Source organism: Corylus avellana, chromosome 8 (genome assembly GCF_965113065.1).
Source record: "Corylus avellana chromosome 8, dhCorAvel1.hap1.2, whole genome shotgun sequence".
Classification (NCBI taxonomy): Eukaryota; Viridiplantae; Streptophyta; class Magnoliopsida; order Fagales; family Betulaceae; genus Corylus; species Corylus avellana.
The window spans coordinates 14,319,170-14,331,766 of record NC_142497.1 but is presented as its reverse complement, the minus strand read 5'-3'; the positions used below and the strand labels follow the sequence as shown (position 1 = coordinate 14,331,766).

The 12,597-nt window shown below is 39.1% G+C and overlaps 1 protein-coding gene and 1 non-coding gene across 2 annotated transcripts; both read left to right on the top strand.

Annotated features, from left to right (window-relative positions):
- The first annotated feature begins 8 nt into the window (after positions 1-8).
- On the top strand, positions 9-1,075 carry LOC132162969 (uncharacterized). The gene is made up of 2 exons (XM_059573176.2): positions 9-139; positions 247-1,075. The coding sequence occupies exons 1-2, from the start codon at positions 9-11 to the stop codon at positions 1,073-1,075; spliced, it is 960 nt and encodes a 319-aa protein (XP_059429159.2).
- Positions 1,076-11,515: 10,440 nt separating this feature from the next.
- On the top strand, positions 11,516-11,654 carry LOC148584148 (small nucleolar RNA Z247). The gene has a single exon (XR_015913057.1). It is a non-coding gene; the product is annotated as a small nucleolar RNA Z247 (small nucleolar RNA).
- Positions 11,655-12,597: the final 943 nt, after the last annotated feature.

Sequence of the window (12,597 nt, the reverse complement as noted above, 5' to 3'; positions counted from 1 at the left end):
AACAAAAAATGGTGATTTCTCGGTTAAAAGCACGTATCATTTGGCAAAAGATCTCATTGAGGCTGCTAAAAGAAGTAGTTCAGACAACACGGCAAAAATCCGGCAATGGAAGTGTATATGGCATACCAAAGGACCTATGGTGGTTAAAACATTTCTGTGGCAAGCTTGTAATGATATTCTACCCACGAGGGTTAATCTCCATAAAAGAGGTATAATTTCTAATCTGGTATGTCCCATTTGTGGAAGGGTTGGAGAAACGGTAGGCCATATTTTGTGGACTTGTCCATTTGCTGTGGATGTGTGGACAGAGTGTATGATGTCAATCCAGAAATGCACCTCATATGATGATTCTTTTGTTAATATTTGGCTGATGCTTAGTAAGCGTATGGAGGAAGATGGGATGCAATTAGTGGCGGTGATTGCACGTCTTATCTGGCTGCGTAGAAACAAAGTGATTTTTAGTGGTGAATTCCAATCTCCCTTTGTTCTGTACAGAATGGCCCAGGAACAAGTGGTGCAATTTCAGAGAGCTGGGACGAGTAGGTGTGTGCAACGTGTTCCCCAACAGACCCATGATGTACAGAGGTGGAAAAAGCCTCCGTTTGGTGCTGTCAAGTTCAACTGGGATGCTGCTGTTGATAAAGAGGGGCAAAAAATGGGGATTGGCATTATACCTCGTGATCACAATGGGGATATTGTTTCTGCTCTTGTGGTGATGAGAATGTTTATTACTGATCCAACAACTGCTGAAGCTTTAGCGGCATGGAAGTTGGCAGATCTGTGTGTGAGAATGGAGTTGGACAATGTTATATTAGAGGGGGATTCTATGGAAGTTGTTCAAGCTTTGAGAAAGGAGGAATGCACATGGGGCTATTATGGTACTTTGATTAATGATGCAAAGCTTTTGCTGCAGTGTGTCCAAGAGTGGAGTGTTTGTCATGTAATGCCTAAGGCTAATGAGGCATCCCATAGGCTTGCAAAGATAAATCTCACTCTGGGTGAGGAGCGATTATGCACTGAGGATTTTCCTTTGTATGTCCGAAATACTGTTCTCGATGATGTTTTTTCTGATTAATGAGAATTGATCTCTTTTCAAAAAAAAAAAAAAAATCCTTAATTTCCTTTTACACCATCAAGTTGATCAAATTCCAGATTATTGTCCGAGTCAAAATTCCAGTCCAAAACGTGCTTCGACTATGACCTTCCCTGGTCAAATATTATAGACCTCTTCGGAAGTAGCCTCGCAGTTTCATTCAGCTAGATTATTGGTTTATAGACGGGGAGTCCTTGTCTTTTTTTTCTTTTTGTTATCAAGATGGGTAAAATACATGGAATAAAATTCTCTCTCTCTCTCTTTAAAAGAAAGAAAGAGGTGTCTAATAATAAGATGTATTTCACATTCTAAGAAGCTAACAAATTGATTTTATAATTAAGAAGACTAAACTAACATTTGACCAATTTATGCCAACCGTAAAAGAATCTGATCTCTCTCTCTCTCTCTAATTAAGTGAACCATTTACGAAACGTATATACAGACATAATTATTTGCACGTACGTGCGTGTTTTTTATATATCAAATTAATGGCATCAGTCCACTTATCTCTCGTACGTATATTACTTGTGTCTAAAAAAAAAAAGTAGCGCCGCGAGCGGTGCTGGGGGGTGTGGATTGGCCATAGCCTATATATATATATATATATATGTTGTCACAAAAAACCTTTGCTGGATCTCAAACGCAGTATAAATGGAGGCGTCGTGCGCCTGGTTGAACAGTTGTGATACATATCTAAAGGCAACATATCACGTAAAATATTATATAAAAATATAAACCAACAATGATAAATTATCCCAAGAAAATAATATAACCAAGTGTTTGATTATTAAGTTTGATGTAGGAAAGGAAACGCTCAACCTAGCTTGTTCAAAATATAAATGCTGCTTTCATTCAATCCTTTAGACAAGCAATTAAGTTCCGCTAAAGTATGAGCAACTTCATGGTAGTGGATGGGAAACTTGGTTATTGTTGAAATAAGTGTCCACCTTTAATTTTGAGGTCTATAATTAAATTGCTTAGACAAGAAGGCAAGGCAGACATGAGACATGAGACATGGAGACGGGCAAGAAAAGAAAGAAAAAAAAGGGGTTGGGAATTGTGTTGCTGCATATAGTTATATATATACTATATATTTGGCTGGGAATTGTGTTGCTGCATATACTCTACTTTTATGGATTACCATCCAAAGATGAAGGCGTGTCTTGCTCAGTTGCTCCATGGATTCATATATACATGACATGATCATGATGACGCAGTCGGTACGTGTCGGAGGGAGGGGCGCCCTTGCCTCTGCTTTCTGGGGTACCTACTTAAACTGTATAGATTGATCAAATATAAAGCTCTTCATTATTATTGCCCCTTTCGTTTTTTTTTTTTTTTAAAAAAAAAAGTTCTCTTACAAAATTGATAGTTTAAATCATTTGGGATTGTATTATTTTTCTTATAATTCATAGTATAATTAAGTTATTAAACTGACTTATTATTTATTAACTTAAAATAATTATTTTAAAAAATATTATGCGATTTGTACTACTTATAGATCAGAATGAAAAACACAGAAATAGTCAAATGGATGTTATCCAATAATGTTATATTAAGGACATATGTTAGAGATTGAAAATTATCTACTTCAAATTTCAAATTGTGATTTATAAAGCTCATTGTTTTCCTTGCTGTTTCTATGCTTTATTGTTTGTAAGCTATGTTCAACAAATCGATCGAGTTCCATTATCTGTATTAATATTATTATTTAATTCCTTAGGTTTGGAAAATAGTTTGTGTGCAGGTTAGAGTGGAAATAAACATTCAAGACTAAACTATATTTCACTGCTGTAATATTATTGGCAACTACAATTGAACATTTCGACAGCAACAAACAATGATAAAATAAAATAATAAAAAAATAAACAAAAAATTTATTAAAAAACATATGGTGGTTCAGCCACCCCATTTTCACCCTAGGGGGTGGCCGAGAGTGGCCCAACCCAACCACCCCCTGTGGCCCTTGGGGGTGGCTTCGGCTACCCCCTATGGCCAAACCTATATATATGGGCAATTTCATAGGTATTGCCATGAATCCCAATCTCAAAAGTTAAAACATGATAAATGCTAGAAATACAACTGAAAAAAACTACCTTGTATGGTCCCGGTGGAGTCACCTCTTCTCTTATATACCTTACCAAATTCTCTTCTATTAAAAGGTTAACCGACAAAATTGAAAATTTAGTAAAGACACTATTATATTAATAGAAGTAATCAATTATAATCTGAGATGATACAGAATAATTAATTTGCCCCTAAAATATTAAGATCATTGGATTGGACCAAGTGGACCTCGCCAGGCCCAGATGATTTTAGAGGAATCCAATCGTATGAATAATGTTCCAGTGCCCGATGGACCTATTAATTTTCTATTTCTCATGTCAAAGGTTATATGCATATGGGTTTTAATTCTACCTTATGACAAATTAATAAATGATCTTGGGGCTTCTGGGCCATGAAAGATACAGTATGAATTATTTGTTAAATTGGGCCTTTGACAGGCCTACATTTTGCTGACCGTAATTAATCTTAATTTTGGCCCAGAACATGCCCCTGTCTTGTCTAAATCATGTATTTGGAACTTTCTGAGGTCAATAGTACTCCTATACCAAAAACAAAATCAATTTCATTTTATATATTGATGTTAAAATTCATTGATTTCTTTCTATATTTAAATTGTATCATTTTGTTATCAAATGATATCAGAATCTTGTACATTACGACGATATTTTCATTATTGGATTTAAATTCTTTATATTATACATTTATATAGCTTATAAATAAGCATTTCATTGTATTATCAAGTAAATCAATAAGATCATTAGATCAAGACATAATCCTCCTATACATAGGCTGTAGCTCACTTCTTAGTAATGGACATAAGCCTCTAGAGCCCAACCATCCAAATTCTGTATTATCTTTCTTTCCTTAGCCTTCCTATATTTACAATCTTTGATATTTTTAATATTTTCTACAATGGAGTGGAGAATTAAGCTTTGAAGAAAACAACACAACAAATATAATAGCCTTTCGTCCTGAACATTTGGATCTTTCTGAGATGAATAATATTCCACGTGAGTTTTTCCAAGGAAGAAAATATGGCATTAATTCCACCCAACCATTTACCAGCTTGGGTGTTGCTCCAATTAACGTGCACAGTTCTTTCCTGCCTTAATCCTTGGAATGTCTCATAGGTTTCCGGATGATACTTTAATTTGGTCATAATTGGTTGGCTTCGATTCCCGAACCTGGTTTTTACATTGATGTATAGTAGAGAGAAAGAAATGTTATAGTGCAATAAAAATATTATTTTTAACTTATAAAAGTCTTAGGTTGCAGGAGGTTACAGGCCCCTACGTTGCTACAGTAACACAAACTGTGGTTAGGGGTCGTGATACATAAGACTTTTATGAGCAAAAAAATAATCTTTTTATTACATTATAACATTTTTCTATAATATATATTTTAGAGTCTTGCTCTTTTTCTCCGCCTTGTTTTTCCCAAGTACGTAATTAATACATACGGGAAAGGAAAGTTATAAAGGAGGATATATATCCTTGGTTGTTAGCTTTTCAGCTAACTTCAAAGAGTTGTACCATTCAATGTGAGAATCATGCTATTGTGTTGCTCACTTGATGCTTGATTATAATAAGGTCAATTGTTTGACCCATTCCATTGTTCTCTTGCTCCTCTGATCTTCTCTGCTGGAGAGGACTGGTTGGGGTAAGATCAGCAGGCTCCTTATTCACAACTGCATCTGATTGACCAGCATTCCTCTCTCTCAATCGGTTGCCACTATTTGATGCAACCGATCGCATAGCCATGAGTAACTTTAGAGGGATGTCCTCCTCAATAGCACTACTATTATCTGGCTTCTGGGGGGCAGCAGTGTTTTTTGGCGGCAAGGACGGTGTGTTGAATCTCAAGATACTCTATCTCCGGAAAAGACAACAAAGCAACGGCTACTATGTAAAACCTAACAAAGCAACGTCTAAGCCACACTAAATCCAAGGAATCACTCTAACTTCGAGGTCTCTTGCGGGTTGATTGGTGTCTTTATTCCAATGGTTCTCTCGGTGCATTCCTCAGGATACATGAGTCTTCACATCCTTATTTCCAGCCACATTTCACGCTTGATACAGCTTCCCAAAACAACATTGGTTTCAGCAAACCAACGTGTCAGTTGCTATAGGTTATAGTAATTTGTTTTGTCTCTATCTCTTGTAAACATGCCACCTCACCATGGCTCTAACACATGTATTCTTTTTCCTATATATTCTGCTGTAAGCTCACTTTTTAATAAAGTCAATTCAAACAAAACAGAATCTCCTCTTATATTGTCTTCATTTTATGGTATCAGAGCTACCAAAGGATTAACATCTGTTCTCCCTTTAATTTTTTTTCTCTTTTTTTTTCCTTTCCTAATCACCAGCATGCCAACTATCTCTCATAACTCCTCCTTTGACAACCCCTCACCCACTCTGTCCCTTCCATAGCCTCTCAACACCACCAATCACCTCTCCAACTTCAAACTCACTCGAGGAAATTACCGCTTGTGAAATACTCTAGTTATTCCCTACTTGGAAGGACAATCCCTCTTTGGATATGTCAATGGTGACAATCCCTCTAGAACAAGCCTACCTCATCCTCAGCATGTTGCTCTCCACTCTCATTGAGATTCTTCTAACTCATGTAGTTGGAATCAAAACCTCACATGAGGTATGGCTTGTTCTAGAGTGCATGTTCGCTGCCCAATCCCAATCCCAAGTGATGCAATCTGTTAAAGCATGTAACAGAGAAGTTTGAAGCTCAAGTGTGATCAATCGCAGGATCGGTCACAGTACCAGAAGCTCAAGTTGAGAATCAGAAGTTTGACGCTCAAGTGTCATCGACCGTAGGATCTCGGTCGCAGTACCAGATGCTCAAGTTGAGAATCAGGTTAATTTGCGCTCGAGCGCAAGCCTGATGCGATCGAGCGCAGATAGGCGTACAAAGCAATCTCACAGCTACAGGAGAGCTGAAACTCAATATGGAAAGATTCTCTATATTCCTCAACCTCCTATGACAGCATGCAAAGTAGATTTGGGAGTATCAACTGGCTGTGATAAAATCGTTTGTAAAAGGAAAGAAGCTCAAGAATTGAAAGACTTGGAGACCAAGCTAGCCAATGAGAAGATCTCATTTTCCTTGTAGTAAATTGATTTGTTGCAGATTTTGATTTTAGGGCTAGCTGTGTCTTATGTCAAGTTGTATATATATTACACCAATGTAATTGTAAAAATCATCAACTTTGAATATACCTTTTACAAAGTTTTTCATAGTATCAGAGCCACACTAGGCTAACGCCAATTCCAAAAGTCTTCTTTTCTGTTTCCAATGGCCTCAAACACTGAATCCATTCACACCACCAAATACCACTCTAAACTCCCTTGTCAAGCTTAAAGCTAGGAATTATACCAGCTGGGTAACGCAGATACACCCGATTCTGCGCACCAAATTGATGGCTCAAAAAAATGTCCTCCAAAGATGACTATAGATGATCGAGGAAAAGAGATACTCAATCCAGAATATCTTACCTAGAACAAGAAGGATCAATACCTGCTTTGTGTCATAACAGCCTCTCTTTCAGAAAAGGTACTAGCCACGGTCTATGGTCTCAACACATCAAACCAGGCGTGGACATCCGTTGCAACTAAGTTTGCCTCAAAATCCAAATCCACAATTTCAAACCTCAAAAAGCAACTCCAAAGTCTATCACAAGCACCCAAGTCATGTTCAGATTATATGCAATCTACAAAACTCATTGCAGATCAACTTGGAGTTGTAGGTAACCCTATCTCTGATGAAGAATTAATCTCTTCTATCCTTAATGGATTGAATTCCAATTTTACTCACTTTATCACAACCTACACGTTCCACACTAGAACTAATGAGTTTAGCTATGAAGATTTTCAAGATGAACAAATTAGTCATGAGATGTTGCTGAACCAACATCAAAATCGCACTCCATATCAGTCCACCTTTGCACTCATAGCAAACAGACCCTTCCAACAGTTCAGAGGATGGCCTCCTATGCATTCCAGATTTCCACAGAAAAATTTTTCTCCAAGGAATGCCCATGGGTTCTCCACACCAAGATCATCCTTTCAACAATACAACTGTGGGCCTCCACAGTATAATAGAGGACCTCCTCAAGGTCATTCCACCTTCACCAACTGTGGCTCCACTACACACAATCAAGGGAACTCCTTCAACAGACAACAACCTCAAAATCCTTTGCAGCAAGGTAGCAACTTTTCTCATGGCTCAAGTGCCCCATGCCAGATTTGTGGTAGGTTAAACCATCTAGCCATTGACTGTTACCATAGGATGGACTATTCCTTTTAAGGTAGAAATCCACCTACACAACTTGTAGCAATGGTTGCCCACACCAATTCTGCCTATGAAGAGCAACAATGGCTGGTGGATAGTGAAGCCAATGCCCACATTACTAATTAGCTAGAGAACCTGCAGATTCAACTGCCCTTCCAACAAATAGAGGAGGTGGCAGTAGGCAATGGGACTGGTCTACAAATAGAGAACACTAGTTTAACTCTCTTACACTCTCCTACTTCTTCATTTCAACTAAAAAATATACTGCATTGTCCCCAAGCTTCTACTAATCTGATTTCTATACAAAAAGTTTTGCCATGACAATTCTTGCTATTTTGTCCTAACCTCTTCTCATTATTATATCAAGGACCTGCTGACCAATGCAACACTCTTGGAGGGGAGGAGTAAAAATGGCCTATATCCACTTCGGCTAGGAAGGAATCTTCTCAAAGGCTCCAAGACTTTTACAGCTTTGATAGGAATAAGAACCACAACTCTAGTGTGGCACTTTAGGTTAGCTCATCCATCACTTGATGTTGTTAAGGGTAAATCCCTTCCTGTTTCCAAGTTTGATTTCAATAAAACTTCTGCTTGTGCATCTTGTCAATTAGGCAAGAGCAAAGAGCAGCCCTTTTCTACCTCTACTCATATATCTATTCAACCTCTAGAGCTAATTCATACTGACATTTGGACCTCTCTAGTACAGTCCATTACTGGCTATAAATATCATGTTATCTTTGTTGATGATTACTCACGTTTCACCTGGATTTACCCCCTACATAACAAATCTGAAGTGTTTGAGAATGTTGTTAAATTTAAGCTTCTAGCAGAAAATCAATTCTCATCTAAAGTTAAACAAATTCAATCAGATGGAGGAAGAGAATACACCTCAACTTAGTTTCAAACCTTTCTCACCAATCATGGCATAGGTCATAGAAAATCTTGCCCGTATACATCTCAACAAAATGGACTAGCAGAACGCAAACTGAGACACATACTTGAAACCGAACTCACACTTCTAGCTCACTCTCACCTGTCCAATAAATACTGGGTTGATGCTTTTCTAACTGCTGTCTATATCATTAATAGGTTACCCATTCCTACTTTAGATCACAAGTCACCCTATTTCAAGCTTTATCATAGAGAACCTGATTATGAAAAGCTTAGGGTTTTTGGTTGTCTCTGCTATCCACTTCTTCGACCCTATAGCTTGCACAAGTTAGAGTATAGGTCCAAACCATGCATTTTCCTGGGACACAACTATGCTGGCTATAAGTGTTTGGATCATGTTACTAACAAAGCTTATTTGTCTAGACATGTCATATTGGATGAAGATTTTTTCCCTGCCAAGGATCAAGCTATTACACACCTTCCATCCAAGATAAATGCTCAAGGTGAAGCTCCTTTCTCTCTCTCTGTTCCTTTTTCATTGCCTAGCGCATTGCTTGTTTCTACTAATCCTAATGCAGCTACCTTCCCTTTTGAGCCTTGTTCACCCTCCATTATTAGTTCATCACCTAGTTCAGCCTCCACTTCTAGTTCCACACCAAATTCAGCTAACAATCCCATTGCCCCACCTATAGGATCACCAAATGTCCTCCCTACAGCATCACCTCCTTTACTACCCACCCACTCCATGATAACTAGGTCTAGAATAGGCTCACTAAAACCCAAAGCCTTCTCAGACTTTTAGCTTTACCATACTAGTGTCTCTGAATGTGAACCAGGAACCTATAAACAAGCTGCCACTGACTCTAGATGGATGGAAGCAATGCAACAAGAGTATGATGCCTTGATCAAGAATGGAACATGGACTCTCTGTCCAAGACCTCTCCACCACAATGTAATTCAAAACAAATGGGTGTTCAAGATTAAGAGAAAGGCTGATGGCACAGTGGAAAGGTTCAAAGCTAGGCTCTTAGCTAAGCGTTTTGATCAGCAGAGTGGAATAGACTATACAGAGACTTTTAGTCCAATGATCAAACCCTCAACCATTAGAGTTGTCCTTACCCTTGCAGTACATTTTGACTGGGTCATTCGGCAATTGAATGTCTCAAATGCCTTCTTGCAAGGTCATCTAAGTGAAGAACTTTTTATGGGACAAGCCCCAAGGTTTATAGACAAGTCACATTCTGATTAGGTATGCAAACTACACAAGGCTATCTATGGCCTCAAGCAAGCACCCAGAGCTTGGTAGACTAGGCTACATACCTTTTTGCTTGAGCTACGCTTTCAAGGTTCTCTGGTTGATACATCTTTATTTCTCTATCTTCATGGTCAGATTCAGATCTACATGTTGGTTTATGTGGATGATATTATCATCACAGGCACTCATCCTCATATGATCATTGATATTATTGTTAAACTACAATATGAATTTCCACTAAAAGACCTTGGTCCTTCGAGCTATTTTCTTGGTATACAGGTTACCAGAGATGCATCTGGTCTACACATCTGTCAAACCAAGTACATCACATAGTTATTGCACAAGACACAAATGAGTGAAGCCAAACCCTCAAAATCTCCCTGCATCTCTGGATCCAAACTCTCCAGATTAGATGGTGAACCATTGTTTGATCCTACACCTTATAGACAAGTGGTTGGGGCACTACAGTACTGCACACTTACCAGACCCGAAATAGCCTATTCAGTCAACCAATTGTGTCAACATATGCATGCACCATCATCCACTCACTGGACTACTACCAAACGAGTACTGAGATATCTCCAAGGCACACCTGATCATGGACTTTACTACACCAAGGGCAACCTCCAACTCAATGCTATTTGTGACTCTGATTGGGTAAGATGTTCGGATGATAACAGGTCTACCACAGGGTTTGTTGTATTCTTGGGAGAATGTCTAATAGTGTGGAGTGCCAAGAAGCAAGCTGTAGTCTCAAGGTCAAGCACTAAAGCTGAATATCGCTCACTTTCCATCACCACTGCAGAATTGTTTTGGATACGAATGTTGTTCAAAGAACTCAGAATTTGTCTTACAGTACCTCCAGTCTTGTGTGTGATAATATTGGAGCATTAGCCTTGGCATCCAATCCTGTGTTCCATGCTAGAACTAATCAAATTGAGGTAGACTATCACTTTGTTAGAGAGAAGGTACTCAATGGTGATATCTTGATTAAGTTCATCTCCACACATGATCCAATTGCTGATATTTTTACTAAATGTTTGCCCTCAGCTCGTTTCATCATTCTTAAGAACAAGTTGTTGGTGGTTTCTCCCCCCATCAACTTGCGGGGGGATGTTAAAGCATGTAATGCTCTTAGGGGATCGAACGCAGGTCAAGTGCGCTTGAGCGCAGGCTCGAGCGCAATACTAGAGAAGTTTGATGCTCAAGTGCGATCGATTGCAGAATCGGCCGCAGTACCAGAAGCTCAAGTTGAGAATCAGGTTAATTTGCGCTCGAGCGTAAGCCTGATGAGATCGAGCGCAAATAGGCGTACAAAGCAATCTCACAGCTGCAGGAGAGCTGAAACTCAATATGGAAAGATTCTCAATGATCACAGGATCAGTCACAGTACCAGAAGCTTAAGTTGAGAATCAGGTTAATTTGCGCTCGAGCGTAAGCCTGATGCGATCGAGCGCAAATAGGCATACAAAGCAATCTCACAACTGCAGGAGAGCTGAAACTCAATATGGAAAGATTCTCTATATTCCTCAACCTCCTATGACAGCATGTAAAGTAGGTTCTGGAGTATCAACTGGCTGTGATAAAGTCGTTTGTAAAAGGAAAGAAGCTCAAGAATTGAAAGACTTGGAGACCAAGCTAGCCAATGAGAAGATCTCATTTTCCTTGTAGTAAATTGATTTGTTGCAGACTCTGATTTTAGGGCTAGCTGTGTCTTATGTCAAGTTGTATATATATTACACCAATGTAATTGTAAAAATCATGAACTTTGAATATACCTTTTACAAAGTTTTTCACAATCCCGTTATCAACTTGCTACCTTGAAAAAAGGAGCTTCTTTCATTCCTGACTATTTTCAAAAGGCCCAAACAATTGCTCACCAACTTGCAGCAATTGCTAAACCTCTTAAAGATTCTGAACTAGCTTCCTATGTGCTAGCTGGCCTTGGATCAGATTATGATCCCCTCATCACTTTCATCACAACCCGCATTGATCTTGTCTCTCTTGAAGATCTATACGCTCATCTACTGACCCATGAATAACTCCTTGAACATGCTTCTTCTGTAGGTGATTTAGCTGTTCCAAGTGTCAACACTGCTCAAAGAAGCAACCCCACTACCAATCAGTTTCCACGCCAGCTCCACTTTGGTCGTGGACATGAGAGAGGAGGACATGGCCGCAACTCCTCTCATCTGCCTTCCTTCAACCAGCAAATCTACCAATTCTGCCTTAAACCTGAACACATTGTTGCCAAATGCTGCCATCGCTTCGATCACTCCTACCAAGTTGAACCACCTCAGCCTTCGGCTTTCCTCACCACTCCAGCAAGTTCCCCTGACATGAATTGGTACTCCAACACAGGTTCCACCAACCACCTCACCAATGAGCTCTCAAATCTCACCCTCCGTGCCGATGAATATCGTGGTTCAAATCAAATTCGCGTTGGCAATGCCCAAGGTTTGTACATCCTCCACACTGGTTTGGCTTCCCTACCTACTCCTAACTGATCTTTTACTCTACCCAATCTTCTTCATGTCCAACAAATAAAAAAATAAAAAATAAAAAAATAAAAATTTATGTCCATCGGTTCACTCATGATAACCAAGTGTTTATTGAATTTCACCCCTCCTTTTTCTTTGTCAAGGATCTGCGAACGAGAGCGTTACTCCTCCAAGGGCCGAATAGTGGTGGACTCTACCCATGGCCTTCGTCCTCCATGTCGTGTGGTACACGTGCTACCTTCGTGGGTGAACGAGTGTCTCTTGATCAATGACATCATCACCTTTGTCATCCTGCTTCTCTACAAGTTGCATTTTGGTTCAACATCTTCTGTTCCCAAAATTCCTTTGGATCTTTTGTTCCTTGATGTATAGGGCCCTACTCCTATTTTATCATCTAATAATCAACGCTATTTCCTTTGCATTGTTGATGATTTTAGTAAGTATTTGTGGATTTATTCCATGACATGCAAATCTGATGCCCA

Excerpts from the sequence above, each read along its gene's own strand:
- LOC132162969 (XM_059573176.2), top strand. The coding sequence starts at position 9 with ATGGTGATTTCTCGGTTAAAAGCACGTATCATTTGGCAAAAGATCTCA. Across the intron at positions 140-246 it reads GGCATACCAAAGGACCTATG|GGTTGGAGAAACGGTAGGCC; the intron begins GTGGTTAAAACA and ends CATTTGTGGAAG.